The 27364-nt window shown below is 39.0% G+C and overlaps 1 protein-coding gene across 2 annotated transcripts in view; it reads right to left on the bottom strand.

Moving 5' to 3' along the window:
- Positions 1 to 9970: 9970 nt before the first annotated feature.
- Positions 9971 to 27364, bottom strand: part of VIPR2 (vasoactive intestinal peptide receptor 2) — a 48942-nt gene continuing 31548 nt past the window's right edge. For both annotated transcript variants that reach the window (XM_088056501.1, XM_005528525.3), the window contains exons 7-13: positions 26374 to 26524; positions 25374 to 25434; positions 22960 to 23029; positions 19968 to 20059; positions 17234 to 17363; positions 17105 to 17146; positions 9971 to 15569 (exon numbers count right to left, since the gene is read on the bottom strand). In XM_088056501.1, coding sequence (XP_087912627.1) covers positions 15396 to 15569; positions 17105 to 17146; positions 17234 to 17363; positions 19968 to 20059; positions 22960 to 23029; positions 25374 to 25434; positions 26374 to 26524 — 720 coding nt within the window. In that variant the 3' untranslated portion in view covers positions 9971 to 15395. The remainder of the gene's footprint in view (positions 15570 to 17104; positions 17147 to 17233; positions 17364 to 19967; positions 20060 to 22959; positions 23030 to 25373; positions 25435 to 26373; positions 26525 to 27364) is intronic.

Below are 27364 nucleotides of genomic sequence, written 5' to 3'. Positions count from 1 at the left end.
GGGGAAAGGCAAAGAGCATCTTCCAGCCATCAGCAATAGCAAGAGAATGTCTTGGTGTGCAGGAAAGCAGCATGGAGCTGCACAGGAAAATGCTTCAGCCCAGAATTCTGTAAGGAAACACAATACCTTAATTTGGAGACTTCGCACTAATGCAACTACTGTGCTATTCAGCAAGGAACTATTGAACTTAGAAAATGCACTGATCAGCTCAACAAACAGAGCTGAAAAGAAAGTTACCCTTCAGAAAGGACAGTCTACAGTGGATAGGATTGGTAAACAGAGAATCAGTCTCAGGAGAGTGTTAGGGAAGAGTTAAAAGGTAGCACGGGGAGCTGGGTGTTGCATGTGTCTGGGTGATCCAGAGTCGGGGGCTCTGGGTTAGAAAGAGACCAAGCAGAGGCTGTACAGTAAAAATGCTGATGGGTTTTTCCTGAAGCTTTTTCTATATGTGGTCATTGATTTGATCTAGTATGGCATGCTGTACTATAATATAGCAATGCATTCAGAAATGTTTCCAAATAGATAAATAAACAGGAAAACCCTCCTAAGCAGTAGCAGACATCTACACAATTTATACTCAGTTTATAACAAGCAGTTGCAGTCTTTATTTTACACCATTTCCCTTTTTAGGGACATCTCATAGAACCTAGTTGAATGATTTTTGGAGTAAAATGGTACTTGAAGGACATGGTTCTAGTGACAATACTGCATTTGAATTGTGTGACTTAGCAGAGATCCTTAAGTACTTTAAATGCACTGAACCATTCTCAAGTGCATTCATTAATTGCACAGAAACTTGTGTCAGTGTCTTGTGTCAGTGATTTACACCCCATTTTTCAGTCTCCAGCATCATCTCTGGGGTTTGTTAATTTGGTATTAAAACATCATATCATAAATCGCAAAAAAATTTTGCTGGGGTAGTGGAGAGACACAGGAAAAGACAAAAGAAATGTTATATATATAAATATATACATATATATATATATATATATTAGAAGAAAGCTGGAATTAATGTAAATATCATTCAGGATTACTGTTCTGTACAAACAGTGTTATAGACTACTGTTCTTGTTGTCCATCCATAACATATAACTGTTTTAAAAATAGGTTTGCACTGGAGGTTGCAAGGAAAACCTAGTGGGCTTCTCTGTCCACTTGTTTGAATTCCTCATCTACATTACAATGTCTGATTTTTAAAGAATGGTAAGTGATACTGGGACCTACATGGACTTGTCTAAATGTTTACTGGTTTACTGTCAATTGAAATTCAGCTGTAAGCTTGCTTCAAGTTATTATTCACCAAGAAAAGAAACAAAATTGGGTCTCACTCCTGTCTGCATCTTGGCTGGTTTTGTATCCTCAAACTCTGAGACTGCTTTTAATTTACTCAGTATCTCTCCTTCCACAGTAAAAAAGTCAGAGGCCTGGTAGGAGTATTCAAAGTATCTCTTAAGTTCAAGTTTTTAGTAATTAACTATGATAAAAGCCATCTTGATTTAAGTAACTGCCATGAAGTTAAAACAAACATTTGTGAGGAGATATCTGAAAGAATAAACAGAAAATTTGAGCAATGGCAGTGAGACCTTCTGATGTATGAGCCAGAGATCCTGCTGGGACCCACAGCTGGGAGGTGATGCTGCAAGTCTGGAGCTGTCTGCACTGCTGTCCAATGGCCCCAGACTGGGATTAGGGTGATTTAATCACTCACTGCATAAAGTCAGCTGAAGCCTTCAAAAGGGCTCCTTAGCGCTGGTGCAGCTGATCCAAGCTCTCCCCTTATGCTCTTCTGGTGGGCTGTCAATTTATGTCAACACCAGGATCACTTAGGAAAGGGTTTCAGACCCTCTGTGGGAAGCACTGTGGTATCTCCTTGGCTCTGCCCATGTCAGGAGGGTGCTCAAGGCTCATTCCTGCTGCATGTTGACACACTTTGGTCTTCCAGCACCCTGCCCTGGCACTTGCCCTCTTGGCTCAGTGTTCCAATCTGTTTTCTTCCCTGAAGGGTGTCTTGACTGCCTTGTCTCAGCTGTATCTGTGAGCTTGTTTTCCTCCTGCCATAACAATTCCGAAAATATATCCAGAGATCATAAGTGTTGTATCCAGAGACCAATGTCAGCAAACACGTCCATATAAATTAAAGGGATGTATGTACAACATCATAAAATATTCTCAATATTGCAAAAGAAGAAACTGCATCCTTGGTGAAGTGCAAAAGATGAGTTACAAACATGCTGTAAGATGGCTAAGTATTGATGAGGGATTCTCAAGATCATATATAATTTACACAATGGAAACCAGAAAGCATAAGCAGGGATGAGCAAGCACTGTTGCTCTAAACTGTTTATGGTCAGCAAAACACCAGATCAAAATCCTAAGTTCTGCTGATGTTTCAGGACTTAAGTATAGGCTTAAATCTTGAGATGTGTGCAGCTGGGTACCTGAATAGGCATGAGAGAATGTGATTCTTTTTCAGGAAATGGGCACATATTCCTAGCTGGTACCAACCTGTCAATTGCACCCACAGCAGATATAATAATAGAGTAGCTGGAAATTTGAACACTTAAAAGCAATAAAAAATTTTGGTAAGCAGATATCCAGATGCTTTTGTGTTTTGCTCATTGCAGAAGATGAACTAAAACATATTTCAGAAGACTTATTTTAGAACAGCAATTAATTTCCTTCAAATGACTACTGTATGCCATGACATCTGTGGATCTCATTGGAGGAAGATTTGTACACAAAACATAGGTGTTTCTTTAGCTTGTGACAAAAGTCTTCCTTGAGTGGATTTCTGCCCTCTTAAGATTGTTCAGTGCCTGTTCCTGAGGGACATGAAGTACAGATTGAATAAATATGTCAGGAATAGCAGGGACATAGTTGGGCTGGGATACGTCACAGGTCATCTTGCAGGAATTTGGCTCAGCATGTCCAAAATTCATGGTTTTACAAAGGCAGATGGCAAACTTTAAGCTGTATTAATAAAAAAATCAAATGCTAGCTATTTTCAAGTAGAAAATGGAAGGGCAAATTAATCAGTTGTGTTCAAAAATCGACTTCCTGCTTAGGAAGGCTTTGATAGTTGGCAGCCTGTTGGCTACTGGGATTGTACCTTTAGTGGAGCAATTGCAATTAAATAGGTACAAACTTGACACTACTGGAAGAGTGAAAGCCAAAATTATTGTGTTTTGGTTTGGAAGAATCATAAAATAAATGAAGAATCATAAAATAAATATTCATTACATGAAAGTATAGAGAATATTATTTTTTCATTAGTGACTGGCTGTGGAAATCACAGCACACATAATCCATCAGCTGACATTGTTAATGCCACAGTGTTCAAGTTTGGTAATGAGATCAAGATTCATGATTTATGTTTAATGCCCCCAAAATATACTACCTTATTAGCTTATTGGTGTAAAAATGTTTTCTTGGTCTGGTGGTGTAAAAGGCTTTGGCCTTTTCTGTCTTAGAAGATAAATCAGTGCTTTCCAATTCTCTTATTTACTCAGAGAAGTTTTCATTTTTTTATATGTAGAGCCAAAAAATGGTCTTCATGTAATCTAAAATGTGTAAAATTTCTATGTAAAAGGATAGGAATGTAGACCATCAGTTGATAGGTAGATTGTACCTGAACACCTGAATTTTTCAGACTATGCTAGCTGCAAACTGGAGCAATACTGGAAAGGTTTTATATGCAGTGCATGTTTCTGAAAATTTAGGTTCTAGTTTAGCTTCACACGTACACAATGGAAAATATTTAGCAAGATCATTCACAGTTCCTCATGAAAATATTCTTCAAGTAGTGATTGACTCAAATGGGATCTCCAGCACAGCTCCTTGCTTCCTATCACAACCTTTTTTCCAGCCGCTTTGTTCTACATGGAGCCTCTCCAAACCAACACTCCCTTTCCTCTTCCATTGTCCTAGATCAAAATCATAATTGTATTTCCTCAGAGTGAGATCCTAGCTTTTACCTCACTTTATTTCCCCAACTTCACATCCTTTTTCTTGATGTTTTTCTTCTTATTTATCATTTTGCATTAATATGAATTTTTCAAATGTGCTAAAGCAGTGGAAAAACAGTCAACCACAAGTTAGTTGTGAAGGTCAGAAGCTGTTTTCCACCCTACAAGCCAACCAAATACTTCAGCATCCAGATTGTCCAAAGAAACTACTATTTTTGACACCTGATGACACATTGCATGAGGAAAGTTAAAGCCACTTGAAAACACTGCCAAATGCTGAGATGAATAATTACAACTCAGAGGAAATAAACTATTCAGCCCAGACATTTGGAGAACATATATAGCAGTACAGTTGTACTATTCATGGATCATTATATGAATAGGAAATTGGAAGAACTTTTCTATGCTTGTGATGAATACAGAGCACAATTGAGGGAGAAGATGAACTGAGACTAAAAGTCTCTTTATAGTGATCACATTTCTTCCAAAGTATCTACGTCACAGCAGTTTCCATTCATCCAGACACAATGGAGCAGACTGAATCTACAGCTGAAATAAGTGCCTGAAATGTCATTAATAGCGAGTTTTGTAATAGCAGTTGACAACAGATTAAAACCTAATGATTTTTGTGACTAATGCATCTGTCTAAACTCTCTGATTTGTATAAGTTTATGACATTTTTTCTAACTTTTCCCGTTTCTTTCCAAAACTTTGGACATATTAATGGGAGAGTAGGAAGTTTAAGTGCATGGGTCATGGGGTCTAAACCCCTTCTGCTTTAGACTCATATCACGTTACTCCTCCTAAGCCATATAAACAAGAATCTATAAGTGGAATTTTCCTGAGATGCCATGAAGCTTTTTCAAAACCTCACTCTGTTTGTTGCAAATAACTTTCTAGTTTCCAGCCTCAGTTTATGTGATGCCAGTCAATATTTGACTTATTCTTGACTATGTAAATTTGCATAGGTACCAGTACCATAAAAAACACCCACTACTGATTTTTGTGCTTCCAAGAACAGTTGTTAATCAACTTTAATCCTTTAAATCCATTATTATGTTTGAAAGCATTGCTCTAAATTCAATATTTCACTGCAGTGAAGCCAGAAAGGGTGATAAAGTATTGTCCTACTGGATATCATGACAGTTGCACAGTAAAATCAGGGATCTCATGGTTTAAATTAAGATGCAGATTTTGTAAGTAGCTGGAAGAGTGGGAAAACCTCAACATATCTATGGCACAACCGTGTCAGACTGCCAGTGAGAGGGGAATAGTGTGTGAGGGGCAGAAGCAGACTGGCTGAACCCTCTGTGGGGACATGGTCTCCCTATGGCAGACCCTCATAGGCACCAGGCAAGGGCTCCTCTGGATACATGAAGTATCCAAGAGGCAGGAACACTGCTTGGGCTGGACTTTGAGCTCTGCATTCAGTCAAAAAGGGGAATTGTAAATATAAACCTCAACTGAGAATTTTCAAGTTCGACAGAGACAGACTAGGCCTCAATGATAAAAAATAACCCAATATTGCTCTCAGCTCATGTTTGGGGCATCAGGACAAGCAAGCAGAGCTATACATTGATCATTGATCAAGGTGTATGCTGGGCTTTTAAAAGATTAACCTCCCCCTCCCACTTATTAAAAATATTAATTCCATATGTGTCATGATGAAAAGGTACTTTCAAGTGTCTAAATTGATAAATTATTATTCTAATCCAATAAACAGGATGTTATGGCCTTCAAAGGCAAAATGAAGATGATTTTTAAAGATGTTGTGTGTTTGAGGGAAACTGTTTTTCTTCATGTTTTTGTTGTTGAGTAATAAGGTCAAGTTAGGTGTTTTTTGAAACAGGCCATATGATTTTGGTACTTATCTCAATAAGAGAAGCTATAATCTGCAGGAATGAATAAATTGTCCAATTCGTCACCTGGTTAAGGCACAGACATCCTCTATAGCACCATTTTGTGTATTACTCAGATTATGTTTTAATTTTCAAATTGCTTCTCGTGAATGCAGTTCTGTATAACAAAATGTCCCCTTGTAGTCAGCATCCATTATTAATTATACTGTTATAAACTAGCTTACTGATTCCCTCATTATTTCTCTCAGTATTTTTTCATATCCTACAGAGACAGTCAGGCAAAGCCCAAGGAACTAATTAAAAGCAGGTGAAGAATATAAGCAGGAAACCAGGGATAAGCAGTGGCCAAGGGCTCTTACTAAATAAAGCCTTTCTGAACAGAGAATTTCACAGCTTAACGGGATTTTGTTGAGAAGCAGTCTCAATTACAAAGGCACCAGCTGAGAAATCCAGAAGGATTTAAACATGAAGCACAGCTCTTCATTTTGATTTCTGCTGTCTTCCAAATCCAATATCCATATTTAATGGAATATCCTAGGGAAATTTGTAGCATATTACATGAAAAACATTTACTTCTCCTGTGTGAAATATCTGTAACTATGTTGATGCAACACACAGTTATTTAATGGTTTGATGTAACATATACTTACTTATTAAATGGTTTGATACAATAATTCGACCTAAATGGCATGTCAGCCAGCTTGTAATATATCCCAGTCTATGTTAAAATAAGGATATTAAATATAGTTTATTGTAAATAATAGAACTTAACTAAAAGTTAGCATTTTATTTTATTCAGTTGGACACATATGAAGTTGGACTTTTTTAACATTGTGCAGGGAACCCATTTGCAAGCTGGAATGACCTGTACCTCTCCAGAGTGACTGCTTTAAAAAAGTGTCATGGAGTTACTTTACCTTTAAGAAGTTTAAGTTGCTGGGAACTGCCTGGAGTCTTTTCTCCTGACCAATTATCAGTCATTGCTGAGAATTGACAGCAGTTTAGGCCATTGAAAAGTGGGATCAACTTGTGAACCCTACCTTAAAGTGTAAAACCAGCTCTCTTGGTTCTCTTTGTTTCCTGGCTGGGAAGGGTGGCAGAGCTCCAGGCCTCCGGTTCCCTGCCCAGGCCATGCGGCCGGGCGGGGACTGGGCTGGGCCCAGCGTCTCCCGGCCGGGGGATGCGGGCCCTGTGGAGGGGGTTTTCTCCGGGCTCCGGCCGGGCCGAGCCGATCTCTGGCTCGGCTGCAGGTTTTTTGCTGTGGCTGGATTCACTGGAGACTGCTGAGTGAAGAAGGAGAAGGGCTCTGGGCCTGCAGCGGGCTGGGCGCGGCGCCTACACTCTCCAGAGCAGCCATGAGGAACTTTCCATCGCAGACGGCTCCAGCTCCTGCACCGGCCGAAGCCACAGAACTACCTACAACAGCCTGGGCAAGATTTTAACTCTTTCATTTCCCAGATGAGACTTGCGGATTAATCTTTAGAAAAGAGAGTGATCAACATGAAAAGAGACTTTATAAACTACTAGCGACAGGAAAGAAAAGAAAAGGTAGAGAATTAAGAAGATGCTTTAATTAAGCTGAAATATCTTTCTGTTAAAACTATGGAAATGGACAATAAGGTCTTGAAAACACTCCTTTAATTCATGACAGTATATAGGGAGGAATAGAGTGTTCAAAGTGTAAATTTTGAGTAAAAAGTAGAGTAATTATGGCACAGTGAAGTGCTGGAAGATTTGAAGCCTTGAGAGGCAATGAGAAAACTGTTTTCTGGTGAAGCTCACAGAAACAGATGAAGAAGACTTTTTGCCTTTGAATAACTTATCCTTAAAAATCCCATCCCTAGACTCATGGCCCATAATACACACTTAAGAGTGATGTGAAAAATGGGAGGAGTGGGCTCTAATAACAGCAGCTCTGGGCAGCTAACGTTAGAGCAATGGAAAACTATAACAAAAATAGTTTTTCTTGTGAGAAACTCCATAAATTAACAGGAAGAAACTTCTGTTTCTCTATAAAGACTGGTGAAAAGACTGTAGCAAGAATTGGGACTGTTTTAACCATCAAAGTTCCAAAGGTTTTGTCTCTTTTTGTCATGTGAACAAGGGAATAATGGGTAGACAGGGGATGAAAAGGTTTTTTCTGGAAGTTTATTCTGGTGTTCTTATTGTAGTTTGTCAATAAACTTTCTTTCTTTTTCCCTTTTAAGTTTTATGCCTGTTTTGCTCTTGTTCTAATCCATATCTCACAGCAAGAAATAAGTAATTTTCTTAGTTATTGGTTTAAAACCACGACAAAAAGTCACCCCCAAACTCCACAGACAGGGCAGAATTGCAGAGGGGCCACACACAGACAATCTTTGCACAGCAGACTGCAGGGGGTGGGGGAGATGCTGCTTTTCCTGAGCAGGGGAAAATTGCTTTTCCTGAGTTCTCTGCTCCTCCTCATGGTCTGTGTCAACCCTCTGCCACGGTACAGGCAGAACTGGGGTCAGTGCTGGGAATTGCACTGCAATTGGGAGAAAAATGGGGATTTGGCTTATGCACTGCCAGGGGAGAACAAGGTGTTCTCTAAAAGTAACCTCATTCTACAGTTCACCCCAGACTGGAAAACAAAGAGTTTGTAATACATTTTCTCTAACTGTCTTCCAAAGCTCTTTGGTTCAGCTCTCTTACAGAGATGAAGGGAAGACAGATGGTCTTTTCTGACTCTGCTACCCTCCTGTCCACTGATCTCCTGTATCTTTTCAAGTGTCCCAGTTAGAAGCTCTGTGGTGCAGTCAGAGGAAAGGGAGTGTGTGTATTCACATACCGTTTGTGCTGTATTCACAGCTGCCTGTGGGTTGCTGTGTACAAGTACAGAGCTAGGAGATTCCTGCAGCTGATACTGCCCAGTGTGACCATGCAGGAGTTGTCAGAGAAGCGTTTCCTTCTTTAAGCTGCTTCTGAAGTGCAGTCATCCTTATTCTTCCCCTCCACAGTACACTGCTTGTATTCTGGGGATAACCATGCTTCTAATTATACAGAATCTTTGTAAGGGATCCACTTCAGCATTCGAGAGGACTCAGGTTTGCCATGGAAACTTGCAGGTGCTGTTGCCAGAGCTGATGGGAGCTGGCCCAGTGTCCTGTTCACCCTGGCAGTCCTGCACGTTCAGGCTTATCAGCTCCAAGGTGATCTGGTTGTGGGGCTGCCCCTTTAGCTCTGAGGGAGAGAGGGCATGCATGTGGGCGAGGATATTCAAGCACTTTGCTGATGTGGTGTTAGTTGCCAAAGAGTCCAGACTGACTCAGCTCCTACAAGAACTCACATAAGGTGGGAGAGGATGAGAGCTCAGGTCCCCCAGAGGCTCAGAAGAGCCCTCTGGGTGGTGTGGCTTCTGTGATCATGGAGAAACACAGAAGGGGATGGACTCTCAGTCCATGAGAGACACCAAAAAAGGCTCCATCCTCTGTCCCTGCTTGGTGTCACAGCAAGGGCAGGGATCGCCCCACGAGGTGCCACCTCCTCCCCCACATGTACTCCCCTCTCTGGCCCCATCAGCAACACATCCCTGCCAGTCTCTTCCCTGTGCCCATTCCCATTACAAGTATAGGAAGAGTTACAAATCTTTTAGACAAAAACCCATGATATATAGTGTTGCCTCTACAGGACAGACCACAGCTTTCCTTTGTTCTCACTGCATTATATTGTACTCCTGACAGACACCTGTACTTCTGACAGATAACTGGGCAATCAAGTTTTGAGCAAGCAAAAATAAATTAAAAAAATAAAAAAAAAAAAATCAAAAATAGCTGCAGGCCATGGAGGATGGTGCCATACACAACATGTGGGATCACCTGGTTCTGCTCTAGCTGTGTGCCATTCTCATGCCCCTGTAAGCACATCTGGTTACAGAAAGCTACATATTCCTCAGTGAAGCTAGGGGCTGCTTTTCTTTGTTATGTGTGTCTAACAGCATAATTAAATTTAATTAACAGTGAATTAAATTAACAGTGAATTAATATTAAATTAACAGTGAATTAAAAAGTGGAATATTAACTTATTCACATCCTTCAGCATGGCCATGACCCACTGAATCTGTAACAAAACTGCATCATTGTATACAATTTTTAAAAAACATAAATTACAGAATTTTTGTGCAAAACTTTTAAAATTTTTATTCTCTGATTCCTCTTCAGTCCATTATGGTGTTATTGATTACTATTATCTGTAATAGCATAAAGATGTAAACACTTATTTGTTCACAGCTTTATACATAACATCTCAGAGAAGGCTGTTAGGTTTGTGACATTAAAAACTGAAACCAGAAAAGAACAAAAGAGCAAAACCAGAAGAAAACTATAGTGAATTACAGTATGAAATCTATTTACACACATTAATCTATACAACATCATAATCTGTACATTTTGTAAAAAATAATCACATTCATTTACATAATCTTTATTTTTTACCATACTTGACAGATACAAAGTTATAACAAAGATGACAAAAGAGAAATCTGAAGTAATACTCATACTAATGTGCCAGGACAAAAAAACCTGCAGGTTTTTCCATAAACTTATTACAGTGCTTTGGGAAATAGAGGGGTTTGGGACATTTCAGTCACTTTTTTAGCTGACAATGCCTGATTTAGATTTAACTACAACCTGCTATCATTGGGCAGAGCCAGATTCAACACAGGGTGGCTAAACCATCTCATAGAATGCTCCTTTTAAATGTTGTCCTGATGTACTCTTGTAACATACATGTTAGAACACTTCATAATTTTATTTTTTTCAGCAACAGAATAGCACTGGACCCTAACTTCTGCATTTGGTCATGTCAGGGTAGTACTGGCAGCCCACTGCTGATATAGGCACTCATGGTAACACGAAGGTACTCCTGTTGGTAAAGGTATTTTCTGTATCACTATGCACAGACAATAATTGTTCAGATGATGACCCTTATACACATAGCAGCTTTGTTTGTAGGTTACTTTCCTGTTCTTTCTTTTTGTTAGACATATTTAGGGCTTGATTTTCCCTTATGTCTGAAAAAAATCTGTATAGACTGGATCTGGACTTTATCCCAAATCACTTTGCTGAACTGGGCAAATTCACAGTTAACAGGAGATGATTTTTTGAAAAATAGAGGACAAATGATGCAGATGATTCATCTTAGTCTTTGTACATGGACTGTGTGACACATGCACCTGGCAATGCGTTATTTCACCACTCTGCCCCAGACAGAATCTCTGGTTTGCTGAGGGTCTATGCCTGTTGCTTTCCCCTTTGGCATGTTAAAGGCAAAGGGCTTCAAGCCTAGGGTGAATCAGGACATGAAGCAGATACTACAGAGTGGGGTAGGATGGCTCCAACTTGACTGTTGAAGGTTTTTTGTAATGCTATTTGCCACCAGTTATCAATTGCTGCTACAGTACAGTCCCATCACAAGCTTAGATTGGGTATTCCTCAGCTGGCTACTTGCAGTACAACATAAAGAAAATTTTGGGTACTGTAAAGCACTTCTTTTAGCATATGGCTCCCCCTACAAAAGGCAAAAAGCCAAACACCTAACCCAAAACAACAAACATTGTCTGGAAGCTGAGGCCAGGGAAATCAAAATGAGATATAAGCCTGTGGGCTTTGTCATGGAAGGCAGGGACACCTGACCAACTGAACTGCAGGATCCTCCACTGCCTCACCTTTGGAATTACACTGCACTTTTCTTGGAGAATAAGTTTGGCCAGCCCAAGGTAATTGCCTTAAAAAGGGGTATCTGTGTAATATTAACATAAATAACCCAGAAGGATTAATGATCTCTTCTGGAGGGATACATCTTACCTGATTCTATCTATGGAGTGAGAAATCTAAGTACACACCAGGCTCGTTCTATAGTAAGTACAGGGAAAACTAGGTGCAGCTTTCCTGCCTCAGATGCCCAGCTGAACATGGAAGGAGTCATCTTCAGCTGGTGCCTCTTTCTCTACTATGACTGTGGAAAGCCCTGTAAAAGTGTCTTTAGCACAAACATTCAGCTTTCAGACACCAAAACCAGGGCAGATGAATTTCACCTGAGTTTATCAAGCACCCAGCTGAAATTGACTGCAGAGGAAAATTTAAGTCAGTGTCCCTATATATATATACATATATTTAAATTGTAATTTGTAAGTGGAGAGCAAGGTGTCACTGTGTTCCTCAGGCAGCAGTAGCAGGTAATGGTGACAGAAATCACTCAGAATTAATGGTGCCTCCAGGAGAGGTAAAGCACAGCAGTTAACCATGGTACTGGGAGTGAACTGTATTACCATTCTTATTCAGTAAGTACAAGCTGTGCTACTGGTTTTTCAGTGTGGATGCACAAAAAAAAACGTTTCCTGCCTTGAAGACTTTACAACTCAGTTTGGACCCTGATGCAACCAAAGGTAAAAAGGCAGTAAAGGAATGAAGAAAGGGAGGTGTAGGGAAAGGTTACACTTGTCTTGCAGCCTCTACTTCCTCCCCTGATGCTGCTAGGACTGAGTGAGAACTAGGATTAGGGATGACAGAAGGCCAAATGATGTTTCATTGCGTTGTACTTTTGACTCTTTAGAGTCACCACAGTACAGAGCAAGAGCATTTAATCCCATACTCCTCAGCAAAATGCAATGAAAGACAAAGCCATGAGAAGCTGCCTTGTTCTGGGTGTTGTAAAGATGAAAACCACTGATTGAGTTCTAGATTTGTCGAATTTTCTGCATCTTTTACAGACATTTTTTATTATGTGTATCTGTTCATGAAAAGGCAGCTGAAAGTCAAACTGGTGTATAGGGTTGAAGCTGTAATTTTGCATAAAATTATTTGGAAATCAGAAATTTTCTGGGAGTAAAAATGAGTGAGCACAGTGCCCTCTGTGTCTTTACTGCTTGCACAAAGCATTATCAAGTTAAACTGTCTCATAAAACAGTATTTAGATTATCTGCATTTACATTATTAATAGAATGATGAGGTTCTCCAAAGTACTGTACTTTTGACTGGGTTGAAAGAAATATATACAGCACCTCTCTCTCCTGTGTGCCATTCTTTCCATGTCCACATTGTCCTTTACAACTTAGTGATACCCCTATGTTCTCCCACTGCAAATTTCTCATGTGGCATTTCACCCTACATGAAAAGTAGAATCAAGCCCAAACGCATCTGCACCCTGTTAAAGGAAACAATGCTGGTTTGTTGCAGGATAAAATGTATTTTCTTATTTGGGCTTTTCTTTTTTATAACCCAGAAATAATTAAAATGCAGATTTTTTCCATGCTCACCTAATTAGAACAAAGACAGTTTTCTCTAAGATACAATGTGTTATAAACACATATAATTGGTGATGCCTCATGCAGAGCAGACTGATGGAAATGACTGCCTGAAACATCTATTTCTGTGCTATCATTCTGTCTGTGTGTCAACTCGCTCACATAACCTCATTTGAGTAAAAAGATGAGCACACTTGAATGCTTGTCACATGTGCCTTTCTACCCTAGAAATTAAGGGGAAAAAAGAACATCCTGCACATCACATCTCAGGGAACTGAGCAGTCCCAATTCCACTGCAGACAAAGAATCCTAATGTGTGCAGATGTGTTTAATTTAAGTGTAAGAGCAGCTCCCAAAGCTCCAGTGGGTCTTCATGTATTTGCAGTTAAGAGCTTGTGATAAGTTTTTCCAGAGATCCAGGAAACATACTAAATTTTAGCAGCTTCCTTAGTCTAAAGTATTTGGGAATACATTTAGTTTAAATACATGTGTAAGGGGACATCTTTAGACCCCATGGGAATGTCCTTGGTCAGCCTACTTTCATCCAGAATCTCATAATTACTTTGCCAAGAAGAAAACATTATGAATGGTCTGGAAGTGACCAATAGCTTCTTTAAATTCAATTTTTGTAAGTAACAATTCTTTGAGTGGTTGTTATTTAACTCAAATGATACCTACTGGTGTCATGTAACATTCACCACGTTCTGCAGCAGTGAACCATGGGGCCCTTTCTATCTTTGGTCTGACAAAACTTTTTGTGATTCCATGACAATCCCATTAAAACAAATTGTGTTTGACTGATAAATAGCTGGATTAAATCAGACCAAGAATTGTAGGGACACTTTGACAGCTGCTCAGTACTTTCCCCGTGCTGGTAATATTTTCAAGAATGCACAAATATGCCTGCCAAGAGATGCCCTTGCTGCTGTTCTTCCCTTTATCTGACAAGAGTAGGGACCTTGGATACTGCTGGCTCCATAAAATCTGTCTGAAATATGAGGGCAATGGTTTGTACGGAGGTACTCATGCAAATACATATTATTCCAACTTGTAATGTAGGGTGGACATGGTTAAATGTTGGCATGGGAAGAAAATATCACTGCATTTATTTCTTTGTTGTTTTATACAACATTTGAAATGTTGTATACTTTTTACTAAGACTGTTGGTTCTCTGCCTTTTTTTTTTGTAAATGTGGCAACATAAGAGGCTTGGCATTGTTGAAAATGCCTTCTTTATGCCTTTTATGGTAAGTTTTAGGGATTCTGTTTGTTTGTTTTTTTTTTTTCCTGGGGATCATATATTTTAAATAATTTCAGATATATATGGAACTGAATAAATGTAAAAGAATTTACATTTTCCATTAAATGTGAGTTGTAACTTCACTGCACTATTCTTTGTCTTTTGTAGTCAAATATGTAGTTCTGAGAGACAGATTTCAATGATAATATTGCAAAAAATGGTATTTTCAGTGTGTAATGTGCTATCCAAGACTGTTTATCCTATGCCAGGCTGCTTTACAAAATAAAAGATACCTCTTCAGAAAATTCCTTCACAAAAGTCACAAATCTGACTTTAAACAGGGGAGAACAACTGAGAACTACTAAATTCAAAAGTAATATAGCAGTTCTTTCTGTATGGACTGTAAAGGTGGCCCTACACTCTGCACTCAAATATTAAACTAGGCACTTTTGAAAGTAACAACAGGATTGAAATCAAACTCTGTAGAAAGTAATCTCTGAAATTTATACCATTAACCTAGAAGTACTACCTTTTTCCTCCTGTGTAAATCATGTTCATGATTTCCTGGATTAGCACACTGAATTCCCAGTGTGGTTAATTATAGTCTTAGATTTTTTTTTTTAATTTTATTTTCCATAATTAGAAAATAATTTCCTAACCCTTAAGGCAATGTTTCCTTAAGTATAAATAAAGTGTAAGAAATTTTCTTGCTTCCCATCTTAACCCTTACTTGTGCCAAAGAAGTCTGCATTGAGCAGGATACCATGCATGGATCTTGTAGCCATTTTGGAAGGTAAAGGGACCTTTATGGAAAATGAGTTTTTGAATTGTTACAGACAATAAACTGCAAGAGAACATCAGAATTAATATGAATACCATTTGAACAAAACAGAAAGCATCCATGGGGCAGGCTTCTCTGCTATTAACAGCTTGGCTGCACAAACCAATTCCCCAAATACCAACATGTAGAAAAGCAAAGCACTAAACTGTACATTTTATAAAATACCACATCAAGCTGTATAATGAATGATATATCCACAGTTTTTCATGTTTGGGGGGACCTAGCTCATTTATATCATGGTGGTCTCTGTCTGCATAAATGAATGAGCTCTTGAATTCCGGTGGAGCTGGGAAACACTTTCTGATCCATTTCTAGAAATGGACGAGCTGTGGAGTCTGTAATCTCTGCCCGCTGTCTGCTTCCAGCACAAACTCCGCCACTTTCTTTTCAGCTCCCCCTGCACCTGTGTTTAAAAGAAAATGCACAATATGAGCTGAAAATTTTCTATTATGTGAGGAACTTTTCCACACAGTCTATTGGCTGTCACATGGGGATCTCTAGGAACAGAATCACTGAATGGTTTGGATTTTTACAAATTTTTAAAGATTATGTAGTTCTACCCCCTTCTGTGGGCAGAGAGACACCTTCCACCAGACTCAGAGCACCATCCAGCCTGGCCTTGGAACAGGGCTTCCACAGCTTCTCTGAGCACCTGCTACAGTGTCTCCACTACCCTCACAGAAAAGATATTTTCCTTCCTAAATCTACCACATATCAGTTTAAAAGTGTCCTGACACTACAGACCCTGCTAAGAAGTTTCATGCCATCTTCCTCATGACCCCCCATTTATGTACTCTCAGGTGCTATGAAGTCTCCCCATATTCTTCTTTCCAGGCTGAGCAATCCCTACTCCTCCAGCCTGTCTTCATAGGAGAGGTGTTCCAGCCTTCTGGTAATTTTTGCAGCTTTCTGGTAAATTTTACAGACCAGGTCCATGTCTTGTAGTGGTGTCCATTCACCTCTCTTGACCTGCTGGCCTTGCTTCTTTTAATGCTGAATAGAGTTGTCTTTTTGGGCTACAAGTTGTCAGCTCATCCCTCAGTCAGCACTGCACAGACCCAGGTGCCAGACCTTGAACTCTGCCCTGTTGAACCTCTTGAGGTTCTGTCCCCCCTCTCCACAAGCCTGTCATGGTCCCTCTGGACGGCATCCCTTCCCTCTGGATGGCATCCCTTCCCTCTAGAGTATCCAGTCAGTTTTTACAAAGGTCACATAACTGAAGCAAAGGCTGTCTACCCTGTCTGTGAAGAGATGCCCTAAGGTCACTTCCAAAATTTTGTATCATTTGTGCTGCAACATTAATTTTGGCATCGAGCTATTTATCTCATGTACTTAAGGAATAGAATCAAATGATTAGCCCAAAATCAGTCATCTCCTGAGTATCAAAGACCAGAACAACACTCAGGAGAGCTGTATGTTAATTGTCTGTGCAGGCAGGCGTCTTCTTCACACAGATTCCTTTTGTCAGACACTGCATGGTGGCTGAAATCAAAAGGAATTCCTTGCATCTTTCTCAGTTGAGACTATGAAAACTACGACATGCTGAGCACTTCTGAAAATCTGTTGCTGTTCTGAGGTTTAGATACTGACAGAACATCACCCCTAAATACTTACTAAATGGTATTTCAAGTTCTGGATAAATTGTCAGGCTTGCTGCACTGCACTCACACTTTGTTTCTAACAGAGCTAGATTAGATCACGAAAAATAGACACTAACACCTCAGTTTGAAAGGAATTAGATTTTAAACAGCTCTTAAAGCTCTTCACCCAGCTACACTGATTTCTCCTGTTGTATAAAAACTGTTGCAAATATATTCCACTAATAGGAATGCAGACATCTTCTAAAAGAGTTTCGTGTATCAAAACAGAATTACAGGGGCACTTACACATTTACTAAAACCAATATTTAACATTCTCAGTAGGAAAGGTGAGACTTACTTCACTGTTCAAAAAACAATACAGGACTGCAACAATCAACCCCTGGAAAGAGACAATATTCCTTAGTTAGTAGGCAGCACTCACTTGGGTCAATAAAACTTCTTTTGAATAAAAAAACTTAAAATTTACCTGAAAAGATCCCAAACACAACTCAAAGATTATTTTATAATTGTTGGAACTGCGGTCAGGAAATAGAGCAAACACAGTGTAGTGAACTCCAAATAATGGAATAAGCAACAAAGTGGATTTTGCAAGTCTCCTGGGAAAAGGAAAGACAAAAAGCTGAAATTTAATGATGAGCTCTTGTTTTACTGAGATTAATGTGTAACTGTATGGTTATTCTGTACATTGCACATGCACAGTATGCAAACAGTACCTAGGAAATGTAATCCAGAATCGTCTCACTCGTGAGATTTTCATGAGCTCCAAATACTAAAACTTCATAGCTTTACTGATGGTATTAAGCATACACCATAAAATAATTTTCAATGTTGTCAACTACAGAACACAATTTAGCAGAAGACACTACTAAAGTTAAGGAAAGAGAGCTTTGAATTTCTAAGCAGAACTGCTCTGACAAACAGCTCGTGAAACAACTGGAATGATAAATTGCTACTTTTACCTTATCTGACATTTATTTCACTCTAATAACATCAGTTCTGTATATCATACAGGGCAAGTCATGCACAATATTGGATGCCTGGTATCAAATAAAATTTGAGAAGTTATAATGCTGAGTTCCATAATTCATCAATGTCTTGATTCAACAATGAAAGGATGCTGTTGTGAATTCACCTATTTTAACACAGAAGTTAAGGTGTTTCAACAAATTTTATTTTTTCAGTCAGTCTTCATGGCCTTGCTTTGTTCATAATGACCCAGGGGCTGCATCTGTTTATGTGGAAATAATAATTTCTGACAGCAAAGCTTCTCAAGAACAGTAAACCCCTCACATCTAAAGATGATACCAGAAGCAGATAGGAAAAGCAGGGATTCTTTAATAGAAGAAATTCATTTACAACTGGAGGAGATGACACTGGCAGCAAATTTCCTGATTTCCCAAGTGAAATGGAAAACTGATTTTACTTGAAATTAGACTTATCCACTACAAAAGTAAAATGAACAACAAAAAGGATGGAACCAGATACAAGCAGGTTCTGAGGAAGGGAAGAAAAATGGTGACCTGCGTGAGTAGTATTCATTTTAGATTCATATTTCACTTTCACTCCATGCTTGGCTTTGTAATTTTTGTCTACTTGATGCTACTTTCTCTATACTGCACTTACATTTTAGTAAAAGAGACAAACAAAAAAGCCTTATTCTTCTCTGCATTTTAGAAAGTGCATTTGCAATTTTATACCAAGCCTCCCAGATCTTTTAATGTGGTCTGTAAATGCAGTTTCTTGAGGTTAATCTACTTTCCCATGGGTATCAGCTAAAGACCAGAAATGCAAACTTAATCAGGCAATCAAATGCTAAAAGCAAAGAATTTACAGGGCTGAGTAAGGAAGGACAAGGTTGTTATTAATGTGAATATTTCATATTATAAAGTGCTACAGTAAATTGTGGAAAATTGTGAGACTGAAAGTAAGGGAATGCCTAATTTTCAAAAAGTAAATATCACATGGAAGCAAAGAAAACTTCATGTCACAAAAAGTAAACTTGAGGGGATTTCCTGCCTATAGGTTGGCCATTGTGCTACATAATAATGTGGCAACTGCACAACTTCATCTAGATTCAGTAAGCTCTCCCACATGTTTAGTTGAATTAGCAAATACAAAAACAGGACCCTTGTAGCTCTTTAAAACAATGTGCTTGTCAGTCCAGTTGTGTCAACTTTTCTGTGGCACATCAGAATTTTTCACTTTTTGCATCAAACATGTCACATTGTCCACAAAACATATAAGGTCCTGCTTCTCTTGGCTTTAACAATATTCTTGGAACAGGAATTCAGTATTTTTTAAATGAAGGAAAGTTGTTATCCAGGAGTACATTTTCAAAGGCCACTTGCAACAGCTTTGGATTTTCGGTGCTCATGTTAGGTTTTGTCACTGAAGTATCATATTGACACCCTGAACTGTCAGAGTCTGTGTCTGGGCTTTCAAATAAGACTTATTACAACAGAATCTTGATTGCAGGTAATTACATATCCAGCAGCTCTTATAATTAACAATAACAGGTATTGCAACCAAAGAATTCTAGCAATGCATTTGAATTGTGCCCCAATATCCCTTGATTTTAAAGCTGTGGAAACAAAGAGTCATTTTAGGATTTGATGTTCAAACCAAGACACAAAAGAAGAAAGTCTGAACAGAAATGAAGTTGATTTAAGTCAGAAACAACTGCTTTCCTCTAGAAAAGGAAACATTAAGTTTTAAAACATTTAAACATTTACATTAAAACATTATATGTAATTTTTAAATTTTTGCTAACAATGTAAGTCCTTTCCATCTCTTAAAATATATTTAAGTATTTTTAAAATTGAAAAAAAAAGTTTTTAAGGACGTTGAGGGAAAATGTTTTGACTTTGAAATTTTTCTTATGTCCAAATGACACATATATATATCAAAAGAAATATATTGCTCTCCATATATTTTGTATCAACATATTCATTCATGGATTAAACTCAAATTCTAGAATAGCTTGTTGATCTTTCTGAAATTAAATATTTTTAAAATTTAATTTAGTTTTGATAAAAATATATTTATCTCCATTTCAGCATAGTTGTATTTATTAAACTGTATCTAAAAGTAGTTCCAAATTAAATATAATTACAGTAAGACAGCAGTTGTTGGTTTTCAGCAGATGAAATCTTAAGGAGATTATTTTGGTTCTGTCTATAATATCCAAAAGTATGACTCACTTGTACTGTGACTGGTCATTTCCTCCGACATCTGGAGATCTTAACTTCTGCAGCAAGATTCTTATAATGCTTATGAAAAGTATAAAATTCACCTGCAAAGAAAACAAATATAATGGTGATTTCTGAATTCTCCGCTCAGTATGCAGCACAAAGAAATGCTTGATAAGTCAGACAGGAGTCAAGTCAGCATGGGAGTCGTGCACCTCCCTCCAGAACCCCTCAGCTCTGCAGTGCCAAACCTGTTGTGTTCTGCAGCACCAGCAACCACTTCATGCCCACCAGTCCTGCTCTGGCTGGCAACAGTCTTCAAAAGCCCCAGTTTTCAGAAATATCCTCCTTCTACTACTTCAGCTGAGGACAGGTTTCCCAGCAGGATGGGACACTGGATGTGATTTTCTGCAACCAAGCACCGTCCTAAATTGTCATGTGGATTTGTAACTAGAAGCCCAGAGGAAGTTTTGACCCTCCCTTGCTCCTCACCTCAACTTTCAGTATTTTTTGTCTGCATTAGGGTTAGAGAAGATTGTTGCACAGCTGATTGTCTACTCCAATCAAGCACAAAAGGGGCCTCTCACAAGTATCTCACTGTCTTGGATATTGATGCTGACATTACGAATGAATCACAGAATAGCTGGGGCTGGAAGGGATCTCTGGAGATCATCTAGTCCATCTGAATCCCTGCAGCCTAATTCTCACAACAGCCTTCTAAGACAGTACAATAGCATTATTTTATTTTGTATTTTACTTCATGTTCTACTTTATAGGAAGGCACTTGCAGAAAAAAATCATTATGATCAGTAGCTAATCAGTCTAGAAAACTGAAGTATAAAACTCAGTATATCCTAAATCTCACTCCCATTGTTTCTTCTGCATTGACTTTCTGCTTCCTCTGGTCACCATCCCTTCTGGTGCAGGATTCTTTGGAGTGGTCTAGAAAGCTGCCCACTAAATACAGCATGTCCTTACTGAAGTAAGGGAACAGTTGGAATCCACACCTTCAGAGGAACAATGTATGCTAAAAACTGCAACTCCAAGCTGCATCAAAGGAACACATCTTAGAATAAATAAATCTAGAGAAAAATTATATCATGGTGAAAATGAGAAACTGGTTGTTTTAAACTAACCCCATCCTAAATCTGGAGGTGAGGTACCTAACCAGGCATGCCTGTCTCACTGCTATGAATCTCTTTCTTCATGTATTGGTGGAAGTCTTCTTTCTACTAAAAATTTGGCTCTGAGCTTTCAAGTTCAATTAATTTCTCTGTCTTCTATAACACAGCCCATAGAATTTTGGATTCTAATAAATAAAACACGGTCATAGCAACTGCATGTCCTCCTGTTTTTAACATTTTGTTTGAAATGACAGGGATGAAATAAAATGAAATATAGGCTTTTGCTGGACTTAACATACATTTTTTCAAAAGATGATTACTTAGAGGCTTATCTATAGAGGTAACAGACAGAAATCTGTTATTGCAGATTTTATCTGCAAAATTAATGCAGCTGAGTACACACAGCAGGGGATATTAACTTGCCATATGCACTGGAGCCCGTATTAGTGGACAAGGAGAGAATAGGGGTAACAGCACATTCATTTGGAACATCCAACTGAGTAACTCTGAAGTGTGTACAGCATGAAGTGTGAACGTCTGCCAAACGACTTCTCACAAGCCAAAATCCTCAGGAGGAAATGCCAGGGACGATTCTGACACACTGAATTAACTGAAGCCATTCCCACTGTGCAAAATGGTATCAGAACTTGCTCTCACGATACTGCTGGATAGATCAAACTCTGCTGCCTGACCAGTACTCCATTTGTTTAAATCACAACTCTCCTCCCAGTCTTCACTAAGATCCAGCTGCAGTTCAGCTCTGCCAATGTGCCCCGGGATAACTCCCACTTCCAGGTCTAGGACTGCTTTGGAGGAGCTTTCTGGCACATGAGGTCTCAGATGGCTGTTCAAACCGAGCATCCAGAGAACAGACTTTCCTGTAAACACCAGGTGGTTTGTTTTGCTTTTATCTTCCAACATATTTTCTTCACTCTAGATTGTTCCCCATTCTCAAGCTCCGTTGAGGTCCTTTGACCCTTCATGCTGTAGTTCGTTGCATGCACATTTCTTCATACCATAACACATCTTTGAGGCCTAACTTTTTGTCATTTTCACACATATGGCCAACTCTTCTTTTTCTTCAAACACCAGAATTCACTCTGATGGCGATGACAGAAATTTCTCCCAAAATGATTTTCAGCACGCACAGATTGAAAGGCAAGCCCAAGCATAATGCAAACTCCTGAAATCTTGTGTAACCTAATAACGCCCTAGATTTTCTGCCTACAATTTTAAAAATTAAACAGATATATCTAAAATAAATTAATTTATTCTCTATTTTCAGAAATGGACATATAACCACAGTATATTATGCCCAAAGTTAATTACACAATCATTACAGTGAACAGGAATATTATTACACTACTCCAGTAATTCTGATGAGTTCTAAACAGGAAGAGCCCTGTGAAACTTCTCAAATGGTATAATTTTGCAAATACTTCATGTCCAATATATATTTCAGTAGGCTACCAATTAAAGAAAGATATACACAGCCATACTTTTTTATGACTAATATCAGATTCTAAATTGCAGGACTATCTATTTACACACAAAATCAAATCTGCAGTTCATTGAAAAGTATAATTACATTTTTCCTTCCTCCAGCCTCATAAATAGGAGAGATGTTAAAGAAAGAACAACACACAAATAAAAGCAATTGCTCATTTAATAGGAGGCAGATAAATTTTGAAGGCAACAAATTTTAATGGCCTTGGCATCTGTTTAACATTTCTCCTGCAGCACAATTTCTTCTCATTAAAACAGAATTCATGCCTAACTGTAACTAGCAGTAAAGAATAATGGCTACATGCACTGCACAATGCTGAACAGATCTATAATTCATGCTTCAAATTTTTAGTTGTATAATAAGTTTTACTTACTATAATAGAAATTAAAATTGGTATTCGTATAACCCACCAGGGACCACCATGCTCATTTGTATCCCAGCAACTATAAAAAAAAAGAGGGAAAATCATGTTGACATTAATATCATCTGGCAAGCAAGACCTATGAGGAGTAGTATTTCTTATAAACAAGTCAAAGCACACTAAAATAATGCCTGCTCTAGCTTAGAATTTGGCAGTCAGTCATTTCCTGCTATTAATTTTATTTCCTTTGTTTTAATATGCATAGTTGATTTCCCCACCAGGAGTACTGTGTCCAGTTGTGGAGTCCTCCACATTAGGAAGATGTAGATCTGTTAGAACAGGCCCAGAGGGGACCCCAAAGGTGATCAGAGGGCTGAAGTAGCTCTCCCACAAAGACAGGCTGAGAGCATCGGGGTTGCTCAGACTGGAGAATACAAGGCTCCATGGAGAAATCATTGTGACCTTTCAGCACTTAAAGGGGGCTTATAAAATAGAGAGAAAATGACATTTTGCCAGGGCATGTAGTGATAGGACAAGGGAGAATGGTTTAAAAATGAAAGAGACTTAGATGTTAGGAAAAAATTCTTTACTCATAAAGTCACAGAATCATTCATGTTGGAGAAGACCTCTGCGATCATTGAGTCCAACTTTTGACCAAGCACCACTAGAACATGGCACTGAGTGCCACATGCAGTCATTTCTTGAACACCTCCAGGAAAGCTGACTCCGCCACCCCTGTGGGCAGCCCATTCCAATGCTTTACAGCCCCTTCAGTGAAGAAATTCTTCCCAATGTCCAAACTGGGGATGAACCTCCCCTGGCACAGATTGAGGTAATTTCCTCTTGTCCTGTCATTGCTTGCCTGTGAAAAGGGACCAACCCCCACCTGGCTACAAACCTCTGTGCAGGCAGCTGTGGGGAGTGATGAGGTCCCCCCGAGCCTCCTTTTCTTCAGACTAAACATTCCCAGCTCCCTCAGCTGCTCCTCACCAGACTTGTGCTTCAGACCCTTCACCAGCTCTGTTGTCCTTCACATTCCAGCACCTCAGTGTCTTTCCTGTCCAGAACTGGACACAGGTCTCAGGCTGTGGCCTCACCAGTGCATTACTCCGAGGGTGATGAGGCCCTGGCACAGGCTGCAGAGAAGATGTGGATGCCCCATCCCTGAAAGTGCTCAAGACTAGACTGGATGGGGCTCTGAGTACCCTGGTCTATAGTCTGGCATCACTGCCCATGGTAAGGAGGGCTCGAACTAAGTGATTTTGAAGATCCCTCGCAACCCAATCCATTCTAAGATTCTATGAAATCAGCTAAAACATCAAGCACCCTGGTCTGTACCATTAGATATCATGGGAGATGTTGACCTTAGTAGAAACCAAGCTTAGTTTTACCTCGTGCAAGGATACTTTTTCAGTGTGCACTTAACATTCACCTCTGGGTAGCAGGAAGATCTAAAGAAATTGACAGGTGCAATTGAAATTACACAATTTCTTGTGGGATATTTAGGTTATAGATGCCTGGAACTTGTTTGTGAAAATGTGAACTTGAAACTCTGTCTGAAAAATTAAATATTTAATTTTCACTCTGGGCTCAACACTTTTGATCCAAACACTCTAAGTGCTTTGAAAGGTTAGTCAGATTAAAGATTAATTACCCTTCAGACTTCCTCTGTAATCATAATGACAGAGGAAAAAGGAATTTGCCTTTGGTTTACATGTTAGAGATCTTGCAAAGAAAGCCTTGAAATTACACAGGACGTGATTTTTCAGTTTAATTACAAAATAAATTGAAAAATAATAGTTAGTTGGACAAAACAGGACTGTTCAAACTGTTTGTCCACTAGTTAGGAATTTTCTCTCATTCCTTGGGAGCAGCATGATCAAATCTGATCTTCCTACAAAATTCTTTTCTCAGATCCCCTTTTCATGCCAGGAGCCAGGCTTAGCTCTAGTTAGCTTTAGCTTTACCTGGCTACATGCATCTGACATGCTCTTACATCACTTCACTTCTGGGAATGCAATTTTTATGTACCCAAAGTAATCTACACTTCAATCTTCTGAGCTGCTAGTTAGCAAATGAGGATGCCCAGTGCCTTCCTGCACGTGTGGCAGCACTGAACCCAAGGACCCCACTGCTGTTTTAAACACTGACTTCCCAAGCAGATAGCTCTAGATGTGGGTGGAAGGAGTAAAGGTATATCCTATCTCTGCTCTCCTGCCCTCTGAGTTTTTCAAATAAACATCGAGCACAAACAACAGCTGAACAGCTCCCAAATACCTGTTCTTTTATTGCCATCTTGGAAATTTGAGTTCTGTGCTTGTCCCCTGCAGAGCAGCAAACCACCTTTGTGGGAGTGACCCCACATCCAAGGCAAGGACTGCACAGGCATGGGGGGGCTTCAAGCTTTCCCTCTCACACACACTCACCCAGTGTCCTCTAGAACGATCCGTGTCACTGTCCACGTAATAATGAATATCGTAGGAATTCCTGAAAAATGACAAAGAGCTTTAGACAATGATCACAAAAATGCAAGGCCACGGGAGAAAAAAAAAATAATAATAAAAAAAATTCAGCCTTCCAGTGAGCAGTTATTCCCTAAAAACACAGCATATAGTAAAGTTCAGTGAATGGAAGGAGAGGCCTGTCTGATGAGCTACATGATTACATGTATACATCAGCAATGTAGTACAAATACAAAGACTGCAGGGAAGTGAATTTATTTCTCAAAAATTGTAGTCATAATTACTAGTACACAAAAAAAATGCCTTTCTTAGGTGTCTTGCAAGGTGTCAGAGTGACTTACAGGGAAATAGATACAAGTTATGCATTCCCAATGCACCTCCAAGGACTGCAATATAAAATACGAGCATAAATCATTTCATAAGGAACCTTGTCCACACACTGGTTTATTCCCATTTCCCAGCAACACCCAATTGTTTTATGACAACCTATTACTGGAAGTATTAAAGTGTTCCTTATAAATACCATCATACTTTCCGTAAATGAAAGGAATATATGAATTTAAAACCAGACGGACAGTATTATTGGGCTTTTCAAAAAGGAAAATTGCATAGTATAGCTCATGGCTGTGCAGCTAAACTTTAATTTTCCTCACAAATTAGGATGCCTGAATCATATATTTTGCAGTGGCAGTCCTTGCACCAGGGCAATCCCTGGGTGTGGTGCAGATGGCACAGGTGAAAGCCATGCCAGGGATCAGGCCAGCAGTGATGCTGCAGCAGTTTTGTGCCTGCTCTTTCCCCTGCTACAGCAGTTGTAACCTGTGCTGGAGGTGAGCTGAGGAACTTGTGAGTCTGAGGAATCACCACCAGAGACAGCTCAGCTACCTTAGTGTGAAATACTGAACCTGGCCAACACACACACATGGAAAAAAGAGCATTACTGGAAAGATGTGGAAGTTCTTACCCCATCCTATCAGCAGGTAGATTGTGAAGTGTCTGTTGGGGGAGAATATTAGCACAAGGAGGATGTGGAGGTAAAGTCCCTCCACTAAGAGCCAGTAAAAGTTTGCCATAACACCATACTGAAAAAACACCAGAATTGCCTTGCAGCCCACCTGAAATATGAGAAGAAGGATCAAGTTTGTTGCAGGAAGGATGCCATGTTGTTTTTATTACAGACTAAAATCTCAGCTGTCTTTGTAATATCAATAAACCAGGTCCAGTAGAAATTTTTATCTTTAGTCAAGTAAATGTGACATTGTAAATTACTGTTACTGTATATATGAAAAGAAAGTGAATTATTACATTTATTTGTAATTGGCTCTCATTGCAAATTCACTCAGAAATTTTGAAAAACTCAGAGGATAAATATAGAAAAATATGGTGGTTATCAATAAATGCACATTTTGCAACAGTTTGTTAATGAATGGCTATAAAATTAAATTATCACCTACTAGGAGTCTAATAAATGTATTGAAACCTCACACGGCTTCCTAACACAGTAAAAATTAACAAAGAAACTACTTTATGATTTTTTCAAAGCTAAATGTGAAACTGAGTGAAAAATAAAAGTTTATGTGATGACTAAGTAGACTTAGAAGAAAAAGTAGGCTGGACTGTTAAAAATAATGTTTTCCCTCTAGAAAATGTTTTAGAGTTTCTTAGTTAACTAAACACATAGACATGTATCAAAAAATGATACTTATAGCATGTGTGCAGAATTAATTTTCAGATGTCTGTGCTGCTGATGTTCCACGGTGCTGGCTGCTGCTACTTTGGTACTTCCCAGCAGGAATCTGGGATGTGAGAATTGAATATGAAAATGTTCATATGGACTGAGAATGTGCTGAGAAATGTGATGATATGGTGAATATAACAGACTAAACAAACTGAGCCAAATAAATCTCTAGTTTCTGCTAGCTTTATTTAATTTTAAATACCCTTCATACCTGCAT

The sequence above is a fragment of the Pseudopodoces humilis genome, chromosome 1, assembly GCF_049639895.1.
Source record: "Pseudopodoces humilis isolate 2021_Gansu_Grassland_sample_001 chromosome 1, ASM4963989v1, whole genome shotgun sequence".
Taxonomy (NCBI): Eukaryota; Metazoa; Chordata; class Aves; order Passeriformes; family Paridae; genus Pseudopodoces; species Pseudopodoces humilis.
This window is presented reverse-complemented; position numbering and strand designations above follow the sequence as displayed.